This window comes from Osmerus mordax, chromosome 7 (assembly GCF_038355195.1).
Source record: "Osmerus mordax isolate fOsmMor3 chromosome 7, fOsmMor3.pri, whole genome shotgun sequence".
Lineage (NCBI taxonomy): Eukaryota > Metazoa > Chordata > Actinopteri > Osmeriformes > Osmeridae > Osmerus > Osmerus mordax.
The window spans coordinates 8,720,919-8,738,850 of NC_090056.1; the positions used below are offsets into that span (position 1 = coordinate 8,720,919).

A 17,932-nucleotide genomic window follows, 5' to 3' on the forward strand; every position below is an offset into this window, starting at 1 on the left:
TCCCGGCATCCCCTGCTCTCTGTCTGTCCACATCCCTGTCAGCAGTGGTACTGCACTTCACATGGAAGACAGCACTCAAGTGGTCAACACAGTTTATAGTTGAAGTCAGACAGGTAGTGCAGGACAGGAATGAATAACCTGCCGTATGTTTCTACTCGTGCATTTTCCCTACAGTTGGAGTCAGAGTACAACAAGATCAATGGCATCCAGACAGTCAGTGTGGTCCTCATCAAGTAAGCCATATCTCTTAACTTATGTTCTCGTGTTGGCGATGAAGAGTTAGTAACAGTTGCCTTCAGAGTCTTCCCTCTATAACCTGCCCATGTGGTTCCGTGGTGGAAACAGGAAGATGGTGCGTGAGGATGGCGTGGACGTGTTCGTGGAGCTGGACGTGGGCTCCGAACACAACCTCAACCACGGGCAGATCCGCAACGTGCTGTACTCCACCGTCAAGGAGGGCGCCATCGCCTCCTACGTCACCTCCGTCCAGGGCTTCCAATTCAGGCGCCTCGGAGAAGGTAACGGGATGGTCACCTGACCCCTCCTCGCCACTGCTTTCATTGGTCCTTTGCTCATGCTCTGACGGAGGTTTCCAGGGAGGCTAGGGGCTCGACAGGGGAGTCGTGCGGCCGCCTGAAGGGCTGGAATGTGAGAGGGAAGAAGGCCCGGGTGCTGCTCTTAACGTGTCTCTCTGGTTTTTTAGCCCAAGCTCTGCCCCCAGTGGAGCCCTTAGCAGTGCCAGGTTTGTACTGGGCCATGTCATGCCATGCCTGTTGCATGGAGACTTTCAGACTGGCGTAGCTGTCACTGCTGCACCTGTAGAATGCTACTGGTGATGATGACGATGATGACGATGACCTCTATGGACGTGTGTTAGCTGGATCATGCAGTCTGAGGAATGTAAATGCATGGAAGCCTGTTGAGTGGTCGTCGCATTCGGGCACCTGTAGGAATGGAAAGGTCTTTGCATGGCATGTTACACTGCAGTCTGCTCCTATAGCCAGCTTGGGATGTCAGCGCTCTTTTATACATGGCCGCGATGCAAGACTTGGCTTCGGTCAAAGAAATCAACATGTACGCGTCCAACGGTCAGGGTCAAAGTGTCGAGGGATGTCGAAGCAACAATGCTGATAGCATACAATAGGAATCTTCAAAGGAAGGGTGTAACAGTAAGCTGTTCCCAGGATTAGTAACAATACTCCAACACAGTCATCCCAAAACAACCAGGCTCCAGCAGTTTCACATAGTGGCTGTAGCCTTGCATGACCCCTGACCCCCCTCCCCCGCATCTCCCCCAGTGCCCCCCGACCCCCGACCCTGCACGCCGGACGAGCACGCGTGCCGTAGCGGAGAGTGCATCCGTCTGGAGTACCTGTGTGACAACAGACCCGACTGCAGGGACATGAGTGACGAGCTGTATTGCGGTGAGTGGCATGGGGCTGTGGAATGTCCGGCGTCGTCACACAGTAGCCGCGCGACACGCCCGGCTCGGCTCAAGCACGGTGTCGAGCACGTCCTGGGTGGTGTGAGGTGTATGTGGAGATACGCGGTGTGTGTGAGATGTCTAACGGTCCACTGTGTTTCTAGATAATAAACGCCCTGGTGCGGCCACGCCCACCCCTCCCGCCATCACCACCACCAAGAAGCTCCCGCGCCCCCCCTCCCCGCCTGGCCCCTGCAGGGCGGACCAGGCCACCTGCCAGAACGGCGAGTGCATCCCAAGAGACTACCTGTGTGACGGAGAGAGGGACTGCGCCGACGGCAGCGATGAGATCCGATGTGGTGAGCAGCGCACACACACCGTACACACACACGCACATACAAAAGGACGCACACAAACACCACCCACAATTGCGCACACACGCACACTCTCGCACACACACCTCATCTGAGAATGGAGCATCTGTCTCTACAGGCACCCCCTCTCCCTGTGAGCCCAATGAGTTTAAGTGTAAGAACGGCCGCTGTGCCCTGAAGCTGTGGCGCTGTGACGGGGACAACGACTGCGAGGACAACTCCGATGAGACAGACTGCCGTGAGTCCCACGCTACTCCATCTCGTCCCCTGGACCATCATCCCATCCCACCAGCCAAAATAGACTGGAGAAAACCTCTTTCGAACATGGAAGTCAGACGTTGTCAGTAACCCTACATGTGCCTCTCCCTCTGGACCCTGCAGCCACCAAGGGTCCCGGTGACACGTGTGCCCCCGAGCAGTTTGTGTGCATCAGTGACCGGACCTGCATCCCTGCCAGCTACCAGTGTGACGAGGAACCAGACTGCCCCGACCGCTCGGACGAGTATGGCTGCAGTAAGTCCCTGCCATGCGGACCATGACACCACCATGACCTTCTCCTCTACACGGACACATTCCCACCTACTCTCACACACACACACACACACACACACATGCACACACACACACATGCACACACACACACATGCACACACACACACATCGTCTGTGCCTGCTTTTCTCTATCTGCTTCTGTGCCTCTCCTGAATAGTCACCCTTAAAGTCCCTTAAAACCGTGTGACTAATTTGCAGTTGCTCTGGCCTCCTTTCACATGGGCTGAGTGGGAGACACAGAGCTTTTGTGGTGTGTCCAAGTCCAGAGAACTGAAGGATTGTCCATCCATGGCAAAGACTCCCATTCCCTTTGACTATGGGACTCTTTGACTTACATTGAGACACTAAGTACCAGTCACATACTGCCCTTTTAAAATGTGGAAACTTGTTTGAGTGTGTGTGTGTGTGTTTGTCTGTGTACAGTGTGTGTGTCATGTGTCACACTGCTCATTATTTCATGTGAGTAAAGTTCATGACTTTCACGTGTTTTCTTCTTTCCTTTCAAGCTCCTCCCACAGTGACCAGCCCTCCGGAAGAGTCCATTCAGGCAGTGCGGGGGAAGACGGTGACCTTCACCTGCACAGCTGTGGGTGTGCCCACTCCCATTATCACCTGGAGACTCAACTGGGGGCATATCCCTGTCAGTGGCAGGTAGGTTCTCTTCTAGATTACCCCCCCCCCTCCATTATCTCCATTATCACCCACAACCCCAGGCTCATTTCTAAAGCGTGGAATTCATATTGTGATGCATCTTAAAGGAACATCCAAGCATGATTGAAAGGGGAGTACTGTATGTCATTTTGGGAACAAATTGTGGAACTGCATGGATTGTTCTGGAAAGTGGATATGACTTTTCCATTGTGTGAAAAGGAGTCTTGTAATGTAATTGATTGGAAACAGACCCTGAAGATTTCGAAACGTGTGTGGATTTGTCAGCTTTCCAATCTTGGCATCCCTCAAAATGAAATCGTCATGCGTAGTAGTTTCAGATTTTCTTAGTGAGCCCAGATAGCTGAGCCGCATTGGAAATGCATTTGGAAATGCGTCATGTTTCAATCAGGTCTGACTTTAATTATTCAGAATAGCTCTGCAAACTTGACTTAGCCTTGTTTGCAGTGCTGTGTGACAGTCATTCTTAATGGTGCCTGACCTCTGCCTTTTATCATTTATTTGGATAGGTTGCCACATCGAAAAGTTATGTTGTAATGAAAAATGACAGTAAAAACTAAGTAGCATCACATTCAGTAAGCACCCTTCTGACATACATTTGTACTTTCCATACTGCCTCTCTTAAAAGGCATCCATGAGTAGGCAGAATAGACAGAAACTCAGTAGAACTGGGTCAGATGAGAGAAGAGCTGTGTAGCCCCCTTATGTACAGTGGGATATGCTGTACTAGTCCACCGAAAGCAATGTATTGAAGCGATCCAGCCACTGGCCAGCTTTTCTGCAGTCTCTCTGTAGACGCAAGCCCACAGTCCCTCCTCTGTGTCCCCCAGAATCAACATGATCAGTGAGAACGGCCGTGGCACCCTGATCATCCGCGACGTGAAGGAGGCGGACCAGGGGGCGTACACCTGCGAGGCCATCAACGCCAAGGGCCTTGTCTTTGGCATCCCTGATGGCGTGCTGAGCCTCACCCAGGTCCCCAACGGAGGTACTGTAGCCCTGCCACGTGCCGCATGGGCATCAGGCCACACAGCTGCCACCAATGGCTAGTCACAGACTAGTTCTTTACACTGCCTTGCTGCCTCATGCTTATACATTCCACAGTAGAGGAGAACATATGGGCAGGAGTCTTTTTCCTGTTGAGCCGACGTCGACAGGAAAGACATCTGGCCCAGCATTGAGCCAGAGTGCGTCGTTGAGATCCCCTAAATGTGTGTCTCTGTTCGTTGTGCACGTGTCCCGTCGTCCTACGTCGTCAGTTTCGTCATCTTCTCTGTACTCGTTGCCAGACAACTGTCCAGCGGGCCACTTCAGAGTGGAGGGCCGCTGCATGTCCTGCTTCTGCGCCGGCATCACCAAGACCTGCCAGAGCACAGGCCGCTACCGGAATCAGATCCACCTGCGCTTCACTGATGAGGACGACTTCAAAGGTAGGGAGGCCACTGAGGCCTGAGACCCTGATAGGATTATGATGAAGGACCACTTCGGCTAAACAAGCTCTTTGAAGAGGGTTTACCCACCTAATGACCTCTTGAGCTTTAACACTGAAGTGAACGGGTTGCAGATGAATCACATATCTGATTTGGAGGTCATTACTTGTACACTGAATGCCCCCCCCTCTATATTTTTCTTTCTTTCCAGTTTTCTTTACTGTGGAGTTTATTTTATTTATTTATTTATTGTCTGTTTTCATGGTACTGACCTGAGGAAAGTCTTAAGTGAGGCTTTGTGAAGTCGTAAAAATAATAATCTTTCTCTCTCATCCAGGGGTGAATGTAACATATCCCTCCAGACCAGGCACTCCTCCTCTCTCCTCCACTCAGCTCCTTATCAACACAGAAATGGAGGAGTTCCAGCTGGTCGACCTATCACGTCGCTTCCTCATCCTGGACTCCTACTGGATGCTGCCCCGACAGTTCCTGGGCAACAAAGTGATAATCTATAACTCAACCACCTCACTACACTTAAGATAGCAGTTATCCAATGACCAATTCATTTTAACTTTACTTTAATGCAACCATGTAACTACATACAAAAACAATACCTGAAGTATAAACAGTGTAGGTACATTGGTATCATTATGTAGTGTTCAGAGTTTGCTATAGAGTTTAACTTTTATTATTAGTAGAATTTAGAGGTGTGTAAGAGGTAAGTGGATGTTATATGAGTAGTAGTGGTAATTGTATTTGATTCCTTATTAATAATTTTCCACAAGGAATGCAAATATAAATAAATAACGATGAGGCATTAAATTGTAATACTGTAAAGGGGCAGTTGAAGGTTGTGTAACCAAAGAAAGATCCATGTTAACATCCACTTACCTCTGGAAAGCCCAACCTCCCCCATACATTTCTCTTGTGTAAACAGTAATGAAGCAAGTCAAAGCAAACCCTCTATAAGTACAATGTTGTTAGTCTAGCTATTGCTATTTAGCTGCATGGAATGTAACATTAATGTAAAGCATTTGGCCATAGAGATCTACACTCTTTTCAGAAGAGAAATGTACGTAATAATGATATATCACACCGTCCCAAACTACAACCTTTTCCATGTTGTAAGGACACTGAACTGATCTGTGTTTAGATTGACTCCTACGGAGGCTCGTTGAAGTTCAAGGTGCGCTACACGCTGGCGCGGGGCCAGTCTGAGCCTGAGGAGAAGCCTGACGTGGTGCTGGTGGGGAGCGGGCGCAGGCTGGTGTATCGCCGGGGCAGGCCCACCCCCGCCAGGCTGCTCAACCAGAAAGACATCAAGTTCACTGAGGTGGGTGAAGCTCTCCAAACATCTCCACCAGCTTTGCTAGGGTTTTTTTGACTTTCTATTTTTATTTTACATGAGTCTACGTTATGTTAGCTAAATACTGTACATTGTTTATTACTGCAGGTTCAATTGTTCCATTTTGATATCTTATGTATTCTATTTATAATAATATAACTAGAATAACATTCTAGTTGTGAAAGCCTGAAAATCAAACATTCCATTGCCAATAACTATAAATCATAATATTAATGTGATTATGACAATAAACCACCCTCCAGAGCTGTCTAGTACTGTAGCAGGGAAGGGTCGACTTCCATACCCGTCTGATGAAAGGCTCATGTGTTGTGGTGACTGATCCTGGCTGCTGATGCAGGAGAACTGGCAGCACTCTAACGGGCAGCAGGTGAGCCGTGAGGAGCTCATGATGACCCTGGCCAACCTGGAGAGCATCAGTATCCGCACCGTGTACGACAGTCACATGGTCAGCGTGGCGCTCAGCGACGTCGTCATGGACACCACCACCGTGGAGTACAGTATCCATGGGCCTGCCAAGGACGTGGAGGAGTGCAGGTGAGAAGTCCTAACCACACCCCTCGAGGGTGTATAAAAGCTGTAGATGGTATTTCCTTCTACCAACGACTATGTTTTTTTGGAAAAGGTTAAACTATCCCTGGAGTAAATGTCCAGGGATAGTGATTGTGCAGTGATTGATGACTGATGCAGGGAGTCAGGTGGCTGAGCGGTGAGGGAATCGGACTAGTAATCCGAAGGTTGCCAGTTCGATTCCCGGTCATGCAAACTGACGTTGTGTCCTTGGGCAAGGCACTTCACCCTACTTGCTTCGGGGGAATGTCCCTGTACTTACTGTAAGTCGCTCTGGATAAGAGCGTCTGCTAAATGACTAAATGTAAATGTAAATGATTGACCTGAGCTTGTGAAAGTTAACCTCTTCTGTCTGTCTGTCTGTCTTTCTGTCTGTCCCAGGTGCCCAGCTGGCTACTCTGGCCTGTCCTGTGAGATGTGTACCTCTGGGTTTGAACGCGTACCGGGCGGAGCCTACCTGGGCACGTGTGCTGGCTGTAACTGTAACGGACACGCCAGTGCCTGTGACCCAATCAGCGGACACTGTTTGGTGAGCACAGTTCCTGATTAGTCAGCAGTCCTGTCAATATCGGGATTTGAACACATTTAAAAACTGGTCCTGGTTTTAAATGGTTTTCCCCTCCCTCAGAGTTGCCAACACAACACAGAAGGGCCTCAGTGTGACAAATGTCGACCCGGCTATTTTGGTGACCCCAGGCGAGGTCGCCCTGACGACTGCAAGCCCTGCCCCTGCCCATACACTGAGACGTCCCGCCGGTAAGAGGTCACCCATGTGACCACCCAGCACACTCATATACACACACACCCACACAAACAAACAGGGAGAGCATCGGGGGACTGGAAAACCCTTTTTCCCTCAAGTAGGTTTATGTCTCTCTGGGGAAAGGAAAGGAACACTGGTTCATTCATTGGCTAGGTCATCCTCTGACCTGTCCACCACCCATTAACTCACTGCCTCATGCAGTTAATAATGAGGTTGAGCTGGGGTTGTGTGTGTGTGTTTGTTTAAAGGTTCTCTGACACCTGCTTCCTGGACCATGACTCTCAAGCTACATGCGACGCCTGTAAACCAGGCTACACAGGACGCCGCTGTGAAAAGTAAGGATGTGACCTCCAAACCTGTCCTGCATCATCAAAGCTCTGGAGTACTGTCAGGATGTGGTGTTAACAGGTGAAGGTTGATTCATGATGCCTCCTGCTTCCCCCAGGTGTGCCTCTGGTTACCAGGGCAACCCCCTGCAGCCCAACGGCAAATGTGTTGTAATCCGTGAGTAAATTATTTCCACCAGACGACCAAACATTCTATAATCGAATTCAATAGGAACAGGTATTGCCTGGCTGGTTTCACCTATTCTGAAGTCTTTCATATTCTGCGGCTGGACTTTTAAAAAGGCTCGACCCAGTGTAATGAATAACATTGGTGCTGGATGATTTACAGTAGGGTATGCTGTCACTGACCAAGTATGTGGAGGGGCTGAAACCCTCCCAGGTGCACCTTGCTCTGATCCAAACAGCATGTCCTCTCTTCCCCTCATCTCTCCTCCTGTCCACTCACAGAGAATGCACAGTGTGATAACAAAGGCACCATCAACTCCAACAGCAGGCCTTGCAGCTGCAAGGTAATGCAGCACAAATAAAACAGGAATAGGAAAGAAGTCTGTATTATTGTAATCAGTAGTAAATCTGTTTATCATTGTACATCATACTCTAAATCTTTTATCTGACAGAGGACTTTATACTTTCTGGCATCAGTATCCTGCCTGTTTTGACCATTCTGCTGATATGGGATCATCTTTTTTATGACATCAATGATGAGCTTGACAGGCTTCTGCAGGACAGATGTGCAAACTCACAGTGTGTGTGTGTGTGTGTGTGTGTGTCTGCGTGTGCGTGTGTGTGTGTCTGACAGGCCAACGTGGTGGGTGCTCAGTGTGATGAGTGTAAGAGTGGCTCCTTCCACCTGTCCCAGGCCAACCCAGACGGCTGTCTCCAGTGTTTCTGTATGGGCATCACCAAGCAGTGTGCCAGCTCGTCCTGGAGCAGGGACCAGGTACACAGCCCTCAGCCACCAGCACAGGGTCCAACCCAACCACTCACACGCACACGGGTAGTGACCAGGTCAAATGTAGCTTCAATGGCTTCACTATTCAGTGCGACGACAACACCCAAGGAGAATGAGAGGCTGACTGGGAATGAGGTTCCACTATGCTGAGTGTCTGTGTGTGTGTGTGTTTTTCAGGTCCGTGGTGGAGTGAACGGGCAGCTGTTCACCCTGTCCAACAGTGCCAACACCAGGACCATCACAGAGGGCATCTCCCAGAGGGGCACCCTGGAGGTGCTCTACCGCTCCTTCACCTCCATCCCCAGCGACATCTACTACTGGGTCCTGCCTGAGAACTTCAGAGGAGACAAGGTGAGGGGAGGAGAGGGTGGTGGTGGGGAGGGGGGGTTGAGGGGGGTGGGGGGGTACATGATTCTCCTCAAAAGTTAGGATGAAAGCTAGATTAGTCTCACTCAGTCATGTCTCAACACGTTTCACTCATGTTAAGAGATTCAGAACTGCTCAATCACTTAATCTCTGGGTTTTGCATTCATGCACAACATGTGTGAGAGTTGAACTGTGACTTATCCCCCAGAGTTCTAGAGTGAAATACCTTTCCACCATCCCACGGGCCTGTTGTTGAACTCCTCCTTGCATGTTGCTGTCAGGTGACTGCGTACGGCGGTGAGCTACGCTACACCATGAAATACGAGCCACGGCAACGCTCGCTGGTGATTGACGGACAGCCAGATGTGGTTCTCCAAGGCAACGGCATCTCCCTGGAGCACTTCTCTCAGACCAAGACCCTCCCCCGTGTCCCGGCCACCATCACGGTCTCCTTCAGAGAGGTGTGTGCCTGTGGCGTGTGTGTGTGTGTACCGTTCACCACTGGGTACTACTCTGCCCTGTTGATGTTTTAGTGGTTTGTTTGAATTGTGTAATTGGATTACCATTAACCCCAACTCAAATTCACACCGTAATCTTCCGTTAAATCTCCTGATCTAATCCTGAGATTACTTCATCGGCCTCATTCCTCCCCCTCTCTTCATCTGTACCAGTCTGCGTGGCGGCGTGCCGACGGACAGCCCGCTACTCGTGAGCACCTTCTCATGGCCTTGGCGGATATAACAGTCTTCATGATCAGAGCCACCTATGCAGACAACATGGCTGAGAGCAGGTGAGAAGCACCAGAGTTTCTCTCGCAATTCCAAAGTGACACCACACCGCATGAGTGTAAGGTTAGGGGTTAGGTTGAGCTGGACAGAACAGACCTTGTAAATGTATTCCTCCTTCCCGCCGGGCGCAGTCTGTCAGACATCAGGATGGACATCGCTGTGCCTCACTCCACCGGTAATGAGAGAGCTCTGGCTGTGGAGGAGTGTGCCTGTCCTCAGGGCTACAGAGGCCCGTCCTGTCAGGTACTGTTACACACACACATGCACACACACAAATGCACACACACACACACACAAACACATGCACACACACAAATGCACACACGCACACACACGCAAACACATGCACTCTCTGTCACTCAGACATGCACGGTCACACATACACACACACACACAATGGAAGTGTGTTACTATTAAAGGGGTTTGGTAAAAAATACTGTTGTGTGACGTCTTGTCGTCTGCAGGAGTGTGATGTGGGATTCACCCGCACAGGGTCAGGTCTGTACCTGGGCACGTGTGAGAGGTGTGACTGTAACGGACATGCCACTGGCTGTGACCCAGAGACCGGAGACTGTCTGGTAAACCTTACCTCCTCTTTTACCCATCTTACCTCACTGCCTCTGTCTTCTCCTGCCTCCCATTGTGTTCTTCCTTTCATCCTCCCTCTCTGTGGTCTTGCCTCCCCCTCCCCCTCCCCCTCCCCCTCACTCCTCCAGTGCCCGGGCGGCACCTGCTTTGATCTTTGCTATGGAATGCACTTCCTCGGCACATCTTGATGTGGAAAGAGACTCTAATGTAGCTCACACAGGCATAAGATCTCACTCTCCCAAGGGTCCTTACACGGTTTCTCCCTGGGTATTTATGGATGTGTGTGCGTGGGTGTGTTTTCTCTCTCATAGCAATGTCTCCATAACACTGCCGGGCCCAGGTGTGACCGCTGTCTGCCTGGTTACTACGGCAGCCCTGCCAGGGGAGATTCTCAGACCTGCCAGCCGTGCCCCTGTCCAGGGACCTCGCCCGGCAACCAGTCAGTTCCCTCCTCACACTCACCCTACAGCTGTCTTTTGTCCTGAACAGAAAGTGAACGCCCCTGTACTGTGCGACGCACGTTCATATGAGGTCTGACGGAAGCCTCTTCCTGCAGGTTCTCCCAGTCCTGCCATGTGGACTCAGATGGACAGCCCACCTGTGATAACTGTCCCACTGGGTTCTCAGGGCAGCGCTGTGAGAGGTAAGGTTTCCCAGCCATCCCCTCCCGCCCTTGCCCCTCCGGCCCGCAGTGTTAGCTGGTCATTGCTCAGTCGTTGGTGGGTGCTGGGCTGCGCTGGACAGCGAGGTGGGCAGAGGTGACTCAGCGGGTTGGCTGGCACTGCCAGGTGTCATGTAGAGGGAGGGCTGAAGCATGTCTGTCTGTTTTCGTGACTGAGTGGTGTTAGTGGACAGGGATGGGAGATGCAAGCCTCCAGCAATGCCACCCATTCCAGTGATCTAGCAGGGGAGACTTATCTGTTGGATTTTACTCTGTGGTGCTTTTTCCTTGAGTTTCACAGCTGACAACTTGTCAGTGTGTGTTGTTGTGTAAATGAAAACAATCGACTTCTTATCTTAGAAGTATATGGATTTCATATGTAATGGGTCACAGTCTAAGTAAAGTGTAACAAAGGAACTGAACTGAAAATCCAGTGTGAGAGAGATCTTGTTGTGATCTTTGGTGGTTTGGAGTTGTACTTGTGTCCTGAGGAAATCTTTTGCCACCGCTTGCTCTAGCTTCTGTGCCAGAACCTTTTTCACAAGCTGCTTTCTGCTTAAGCTGAACTTCTCCGGGTCACCATCTGTGGGCTTCCTGGACTTCTGTGGTCAGTGTTTATGTATTCTGTCAGAGGCATAAATGAGATGGCATTATGAGGACTTTGTCTGTCAAAATCTTTACATATCTTTGCAACTATAAATGCAAAGATGTCAAGGTAATTGTGTTCATTCTTTGTATGTTTTGCTTTGATTTGCCCGTAAGTGCCATGTCTGATTTTGATGTTTTGATGTTAAGAACATCTACAGCAAACAGTTGTGGGGAACCAATTTCACAAGAGCAGTTCCTCCCATTGGGCTGTGGAGAAGCTGTGTTCAACTTCAGTCTGGAGAAAAGCATGTACCCAGATGGGAGTGGAGATGAGCCCGAGTGGGAGGACACCACAGATGACTACATCTACAGGACAGTGACCACCTTTCACCCCGGGGATATAGGATCCTCCAGCTTCACCACCAGAAGCTTACTGTCCACCTCTGTCCTCCGCACCCATCCTACCACACGCTCCACCACCCGTCCTACCACCCGTCCTACCACCCACCCCAGGACTGACATTATGAGGGTCACTTTGGACCAAAACGCCCCTAGAGTTCCACCTCCCTTCACAGCCAGCCCTGAGTCTAGGCAAAGCAGTTTCCACTTCCTGCTCCGGCTTCACATGAACCGCTTCAACAAGCGCTTGAGCATGCTAGAGAGCAACACCCTGGACATGAAGGACAGCCTCCAGTACATGAGGGGCCAGCAGAGCAACCTCAACATTCAGCTGGAGCGACTCGTGGCCCTGCAGTCGGCTGTGGACAAGACGGAGAGGATGGGTGAGCTGGAGAAGGGTTACAATGACATGGAGGCCCGGTTAAGCAGGCTGGAAGGGCGCTTGGAGATCCTCATAGACGGCTTCACCGCGCTGGCCCAGGAGATGGACAAGCTGAGACGCGGCCGGCACGTGGCCCGCTCCGCTCAGGAGAGGAGGGCTCTGCCAGAGCTCTCCATCTCCGTGTACACCACCAGAAGGCCCGCAGTCAGGACGAGCCCCACTGAGAGGCCACAGACCAGGGCCACAGTCCCTAAAAGCTTACCCACGCCCCAGCTCCCTGCTAACACTGCTAAAGCTTCTCACCAGGCTCTGCGTAAGCAGAAACCAACAGTCACTACATCTACAGTCAGACACACTCTTAAACCTAAACTACTGACCACTAAACCTAAACCATTGACTAGGTCCACCAAGGGTCATGTTAATGTGAGTTTAATTTCAAAACAAAAGACAACCCTTAGTAAAAACAGGACTAATTCTAAACCAAAAATTACAGCAATGCCTAAACCAAAGATGATAGTGGATAAGAAGAAGCCTGCTACCACTGCTAAAAGCCCTTCTAAAACCAGTCCAGGAAAATCAAGACAAACCAAAAATGCGGCAACCACAAAATATCAACTGACACCACCTTCTCACAAGTCCAGGCCATCAACAGAGGTAGCTAAAGGTCTTCCATCATCTAAGTCGGGTACTCATGCCACTAAAAAGGTGCCTCAACCAAAGAGCAAAGGTAAGAAAGACTCTTCATTTAGGGCAGATGCACCTGATTCAAAGAAGATTCCAACACGTGTGAAAACCACTGAACGAACGGCCAAAAAACAGCCCAATCCAAAAGTGATCAAACCAATGTATCCGTCAACCAAGGTCAAGGGCCAGCCACAAAGCAGAACTCCAGCTCCAACAGTATACCAGCTGGTCCCACCCTCTCACAAAGTGAATACAGCCTCTAAACCCAAGGTCAAGACCATGAAGAAGGGGCCCTCCTCCACTGCCACCCTGCCCACTGAGACTACTGCTTCTAAAACAAAGTCCAAGACCACAGCCAAGTATAAGAAGACTACAACAAAGAAGCCAGAGCAGAGAAATAAGCCCCGCCCCCAGTCTGCTTCAGGTGTGTTTGACATTCTCAAACTGCTTCGAGGACACCAACCATCTAAGAAGACGGAAAATAAACCAGATGGTGGTCTTCACATAGTGCTTGGAAGGATGGCTATTCCTATCAAGATCATCCCCGATTATTAGCTGATTTGTGGATCAACACATTTCTATGTATATATATTCATATAATCTTAAAGTGACTTATGGTCCTGGTATTTATGCCTGTAATCTAATCTAAAATGGAAAACTGTATGAAGGGACTGTTGAATACCAGGGTTTCCCGCAGAAAATACGTTAGTTAAGGTGGTAGGGTGGGGTTTGCCGTCAGTCTATCGCAGAGTTTCTGCGATAGACTAATGCATTCTGCAGAGAAGGGAGACTGCCGTTGGTCACGGTTTGGAATGGAAGGAAGAAAACAGGACAACGGTGAATATTGCTATAAAAAACTAAAAAATGGACTACGTATTTAAGGCAGCAGGCGTGTGTTGCTTAGGCAGCCGCCTTAACTGAAAAGTGCTGCGGGACACCCCTTATACTGATACTGTAGTTAGCCTGTTGATACAGACTGGATACGATTGTGATTTGCTGATGTTATGTAACTATCAAAATAATTGCACAAAATTGTGTTTCCTTGAAACAACTTTTTTTTTGTTAACATTTTGTCAAATTTTTGGGTGCTGATTTTTTAGTGCTGCTTATACACTGGAGAAACTACCTCAAGTATTAAACTCAGACTTCCGCATTAGGCTACATTGTGTTTCCATGATCAGAACCTTTCTGGGGTCATTTCTAAAACTTCCCTACATCAGACTTAACCTAGAATGCAAACTCAAACTCACGCAAACAACCATGTCTTGTACAATAGCATCTGTAACCTGAATGTTCTACTATAAGGTGACATTGATCGAATAACCAGGTTTGAGACAAAACACTCATTATAGGGTTAGGCATTACAGCCATATGATGTGTGGAGAACAGTATTTGAAGAGAGGTTGCCAGGCGTTGACCGTCTACTTTTTAAATTACAATTTAAGTTTGTTTTCAGACTGAATGTGTGTATCAGTTTCTGTGTAAATCAAATATGTGCCAGAATGATGTAGATAAATTGGATTTGTGCTTGTCATGTCGTGTGGCAGTTGCCGTTTCAAAAATTTTGACCACAGGTATATACATTATTTAAAAAACATATAATTACAACATATGTACTGTGCATTGCCATACTGTCTGTAACTTGATTAATAACATAAACAATGAGAGCATATTGGTATCTAAACCATTCTCTAAACATATATTTGAATTTGACCACCTCACAACATAACATTCTAAGAGATAAGACAGGATAGGTTTTCCCAAAGACAGTTTATAGCATTGACGTCCCATTGAAGCTGTGTGTTGGCTCGGCTGTGGAACCCCGATGGTCAGGTAAGACTCCAGTGATCCGCTGGGCTCTTTAGCTGCTGATCTGGAAGGTGGTGTGCTTGCTGGGGCAATGGGCATTCATCTTTTTACGTCATATCATTAAGGATATGAGGACTACTCCAGCACACTGGTCTCTAGTTCCACTGTTGGCTCTTTCTTTGCTACGCTCTCTTTATTCAGTTTGACTTTGGTGTTTGGATGTGTTCAAGCTCTAATGCGTGTCTGTGCATAAGTGATTCCTCAGTTCCACATCTGTCACACTAGGAGAGAGATGGTTTCAACATCTGACACATGTTGAGTGGTTTAGCGTTGGCTGTGCTTTGTCCATCTCCAATATATTATACTTCTGCATCTGGGACACAGTCAGTGGATTTGTTGTTGAAAGTTGGAAAATATGTTCAAGCATGTATCCCTCTTTGATGAGTGAGTAGTCCATTCCAGTGCATGGGATTTAGGGAGCAGAGAGTGTGGAAGTGTATTATGAGTTGTTGAAGTGTAGTATCAGTGGGGGTCCTCATGTAGAAATGTCTTGTGGAGGCCTGAGTGTGGTTGCAGTCTTATCTGGACCAGCACACTACACTCTCCCGGTTTTCTTCCCTATCACTCTGTTGCTCCATGTCTCCTTTGCAAATACACATTTTTACCTCAATGTCAATAATGCCATTTTTGGTATTTCAGATGTGCACCAGGTTACACTGGCAACCCCCAACAAGGACAGAGGTGTTCCAACAACAAGGTTGATGGTATGTATGAGAACTAAGCGTCCAAGTTTAAAGTTGCTGTTGATTTCTTGACATCCAAAAACATTCTCAAACACGCAGTCGATTTTAACAATGTGTAGGCCTCTAGGTTTGCATTTGGATGAGGTATGTGTTTGGTAGAGTGACGGCACACACGGTGATATGGCATGTTGACATGGCTTACAGACTGCTACACATGTGACGCGAGGGGAGCCCATAGCGGAGCGTGTGTTTCAGGACAGTGTCGCTGCAAGGTAAACAACAAGCACCTTAGTAATTCCCAGGAACAAAAGAAGGATAATTGTATATTTGCACATCCTGACATATTATGAACTTGTGACTGTTAGTGTCTGGAGTGACCTGTGCTCCCCTGCTCACTCAAACATCACAATTGTTTTCCAGATGAACGTGGAAGGCTCGACTTGTTCCAACTGTAAGTCCGGCTTTTTCCACCTGAGCTCCGCCAACAGAGATGGCTGCCTGTCCTGCTTCTGCATGGGCGTCACCCAGCAATGCTCCAGCTCTACCTACTACAGGGACCTGGTATGGGCTGGATACACGCATCACTCCTACCAATACCTCTTCTATCCGGCCTCGGTTACTAGCTGTACAAGGGCTCTGCAGAGGCTGCCAATAATGCAATGGAAGTTGAGATCGTTTCAGGGGATGTGTGTCTGATACGTGCTTCCCGGTGTCTTGTTCTCCAGGTGTCCTCAGCCTTTGCTCCAGGGAACTTCCAGGGCTTTGCCCTGGTGAACCGCCAGCGCACCAACCGCATCGCCACTGGCTTTACCGTGGAGGTGTCCACCGACGGCACCCAGCTCTCCTACAGCAACTTTGACTACCTGGGTCAGGAGCCCCACTATTGGCAGCTGCCTGGGGCCTACAAGGGAGACAAGGTCAGTAGCACCGTGTTGCTGTGAGCCTTCCTCTGGCCTGTGTGTCTCGGGCTCGCAGAGACAGGATCATGGGAGCCTCAGGGCTCAGTCCCTGAGACGCTGAACCATCATTTCCCCTCTTCCTCTGTAGACCTCTGCTCCAGCCTCTTCCCCCGCTGCTGTTTTCTGGTGCTAAGCTGCTTCTTTTTGCTCTGACATCTCTGGCATTCCTTTCCCCTCAAGCAGCAGTATCGCATTCTCAGGGAGTCAAGCTGTCTGAGACAGGCTGATCCTCTCTCACTGGTGGAGGGTTTTAACTACGATTAGTTTAGACTGGACGAGAAAGGCGGAATATCACGACGAAGCAGATGTTACATGAATGGCTCGCAGTAGTTGAACCCTTTCTGTCTGCTCTCCACAGAAAGAGCCTTTCTATGCTCGAATGAGAAGGGCTCCCCAGGTAAAACTGAAGACTGCTTGTCTTGGTGGTTTGGATTGGGGAGGTTAGGCATCATACGATAATGACTAGTGTGTTTAAAACAACCTGCAACCATCAAAGCCTGGTGTGGTTTGGAATTCAATTAAATGTTGCATAAAGTCATGTGTTTACGTCAATTGAATACATTCCCAGTGCATTTGGAGTGTTCTGGAGTGTTCTGCTTTGTGCATGCGAAGCATGTTGTCCCTGTTACAGACAAACATGAGTTTTTACAGCTGTATACTGTAGTTGGACCTACATTTAGCGTAATTTTAAGTCATAATAATATTCAATTGTATTACCGTACTTGCATTTGCACAGAATTTTTTATATATATATATTCCACATCACATGATACATTATTTAGAACAATGAATCTGGACTACACAGTAAGGAGCAACTGTGGTCGTTCACTGTCTCTGGTAAAGCATACATCTAGATAAAGGACTTTCAAGGGTCACTCTAAATCTCTCTCATCTTTGAACTTAGTCCTGAGGCCGTTTAGCTGTGGAAAGCACCCACAGGTAGGACACAGGTCACGAGAGCTCGCTTTGTTCACATAACTAGAGCCCGTCGTCCTCCATGCCAGAGGAGCAGCTGAGGAAGGATGCATCCGTCTGGAGCCTCATGAGTCAGAACACCAGGGCTAAGAGAGCTAGCCAGGTACTGCCCCACTGGACCTACCCCATACTAGCCACTGACTAGCAAACTGACCCACACAGCATGTGGATGAGAAGACCACTGCCCCTACCACACCCCTCACACAGTGTGCACCCCCCCCTCACCTAACACACGATTAACCCCCGCCTTGCCGAGCGGCGTGACATTCCTGCCGGCCCGTCCCGGCGGCCTGCCGTGTTTGCGGGAGCATGGAGAATGTGAGCATGGGAGCCGCGCTGAGAGAGCCCCTCCTGCCAGACGCATGGTGTCAGAGCAGGCATGCCTGAGGATTAGGACCAGGCGGGAGCAAGCATGCGAGAGCTCTGGAGTCTGAAGAGAGGGCCCTGGTTTGGTCTAATGGCAGACATGTGGTGATGATTTTGTCTGTTTTGCATCACAGAGAGATCCTATTCCAGGAAAGTGAATGAGTACACGAGGAGGTTTATA

At 49.1% G+C, this 17,932-nt stretch overlaps 1 protein-coding gene across 7 annotated transcripts in view; it reads left to right on the top strand.

The window, feature by feature from the left end:
* Positions 1 to 17,932, top strand: part of hspg2 (heparan sulfate proteoglycan 2) — a 78,029-nt gene that overhangs the window by 30,824 nt on the left and 29,273 nt on the right. For 6 of the 7 annotated variants that reach the window (XM_067239858.1, XM_067239852.1, XM_067239853.1 and 3 more), the window contains exons 5-33: positions 175 to 233; positions 346 to 518; positions 1,299 to 1,424; positions 1,588 to 1,782; positions 1,916 to 2,035; positions 2,179 to 2,310; positions 2,856 to 3,000; positions 3,849 to 4,006; positions 4,308 to 4,448; positions 4,786 to 4,949; positions 5,602 to 5,781; positions 6,152 to 6,348; positions 6,763 to 6,910; positions 7,010 to 7,137; positions 7,393 to 7,479; positions 7,590 to 7,648; positions 7,939 to 8,000; positions 8,291 to 8,431; positions 8,621 to 8,794; positions 9,091 to 9,270; positions 9,481 to 9,599; positions 9,729 to 9,840; positions 10,062 to 10,175; positions 10,497 to 10,624; positions 10,742 to 10,828; positions 15,408 to 15,472; positions 15,656 to 15,723; positions 15,872 to 16,012; positions 16,177 to 16,368. In XM_067239858.1, coding sequence (XP_067095959.1) covers positions 175 to 233; positions 346 to 518; positions 1,299 to 1,424; positions 1,588 to 1,782; positions 1,916 to 2,035; positions 2,179 to 2,310; positions 2,856 to 3,000; positions 3,849 to 4,006; positions 4,308 to 4,448; positions 4,786 to 4,949; positions 5,602 to 5,781; positions 6,152 to 6,348; positions 6,763 to 6,910; positions 7,010 to 7,137; positions 7,393 to 7,479; positions 7,590 to 7,648; positions 7,939 to 8,000; positions 8,291 to 8,431; positions 8,621 to 8,794; positions 9,091 to 9,270; positions 9,481 to 9,599; positions 9,729 to 9,840; positions 10,062 to 10,175; positions 10,497 to 10,624; positions 10,742 to 10,828; positions 15,408 to 15,472; positions 15,656 to 15,723; positions 15,872 to 16,012; positions 16,177 to 16,368 — 3,795 coding nt within the window. Of the gene's footprint in view, positions 1 to 174; positions 234 to 345; positions 519 to 703; positions 743 to 1,298; positions 1,425 to 1,587; positions 1,783 to 1,915; positions 2,036 to 2,178; positions 2,311 to 2,855; positions 3,001 to 3,848; positions 4,007 to 4,307; positions 4,449 to 4,785; positions 4,950 to 5,601; positions 5,782 to 6,151; positions 6,349 to 6,762; positions 6,911 to 7,009; positions 7,138 to 7,392; positions 7,480 to 7,589; positions 7,649 to 7,938; positions 8,001 to 8,290; positions 8,432 to 8,620; positions 8,795 to 9,090; positions 9,271 to 9,480; positions 9,600 to 9,728; positions 9,841 to 10,061; positions 10,176 to 10,496; positions 10,625 to 10,741; positions 10,829 to 15,407; positions 15,473 to 15,655; positions 15,724 to 15,871; positions 16,013 to 16,176; positions 16,369 to 17,932 lie in introns of all 7 variants that reach the window. The other variant, XM_067239857.1, reaches the window with a different exon arrangement.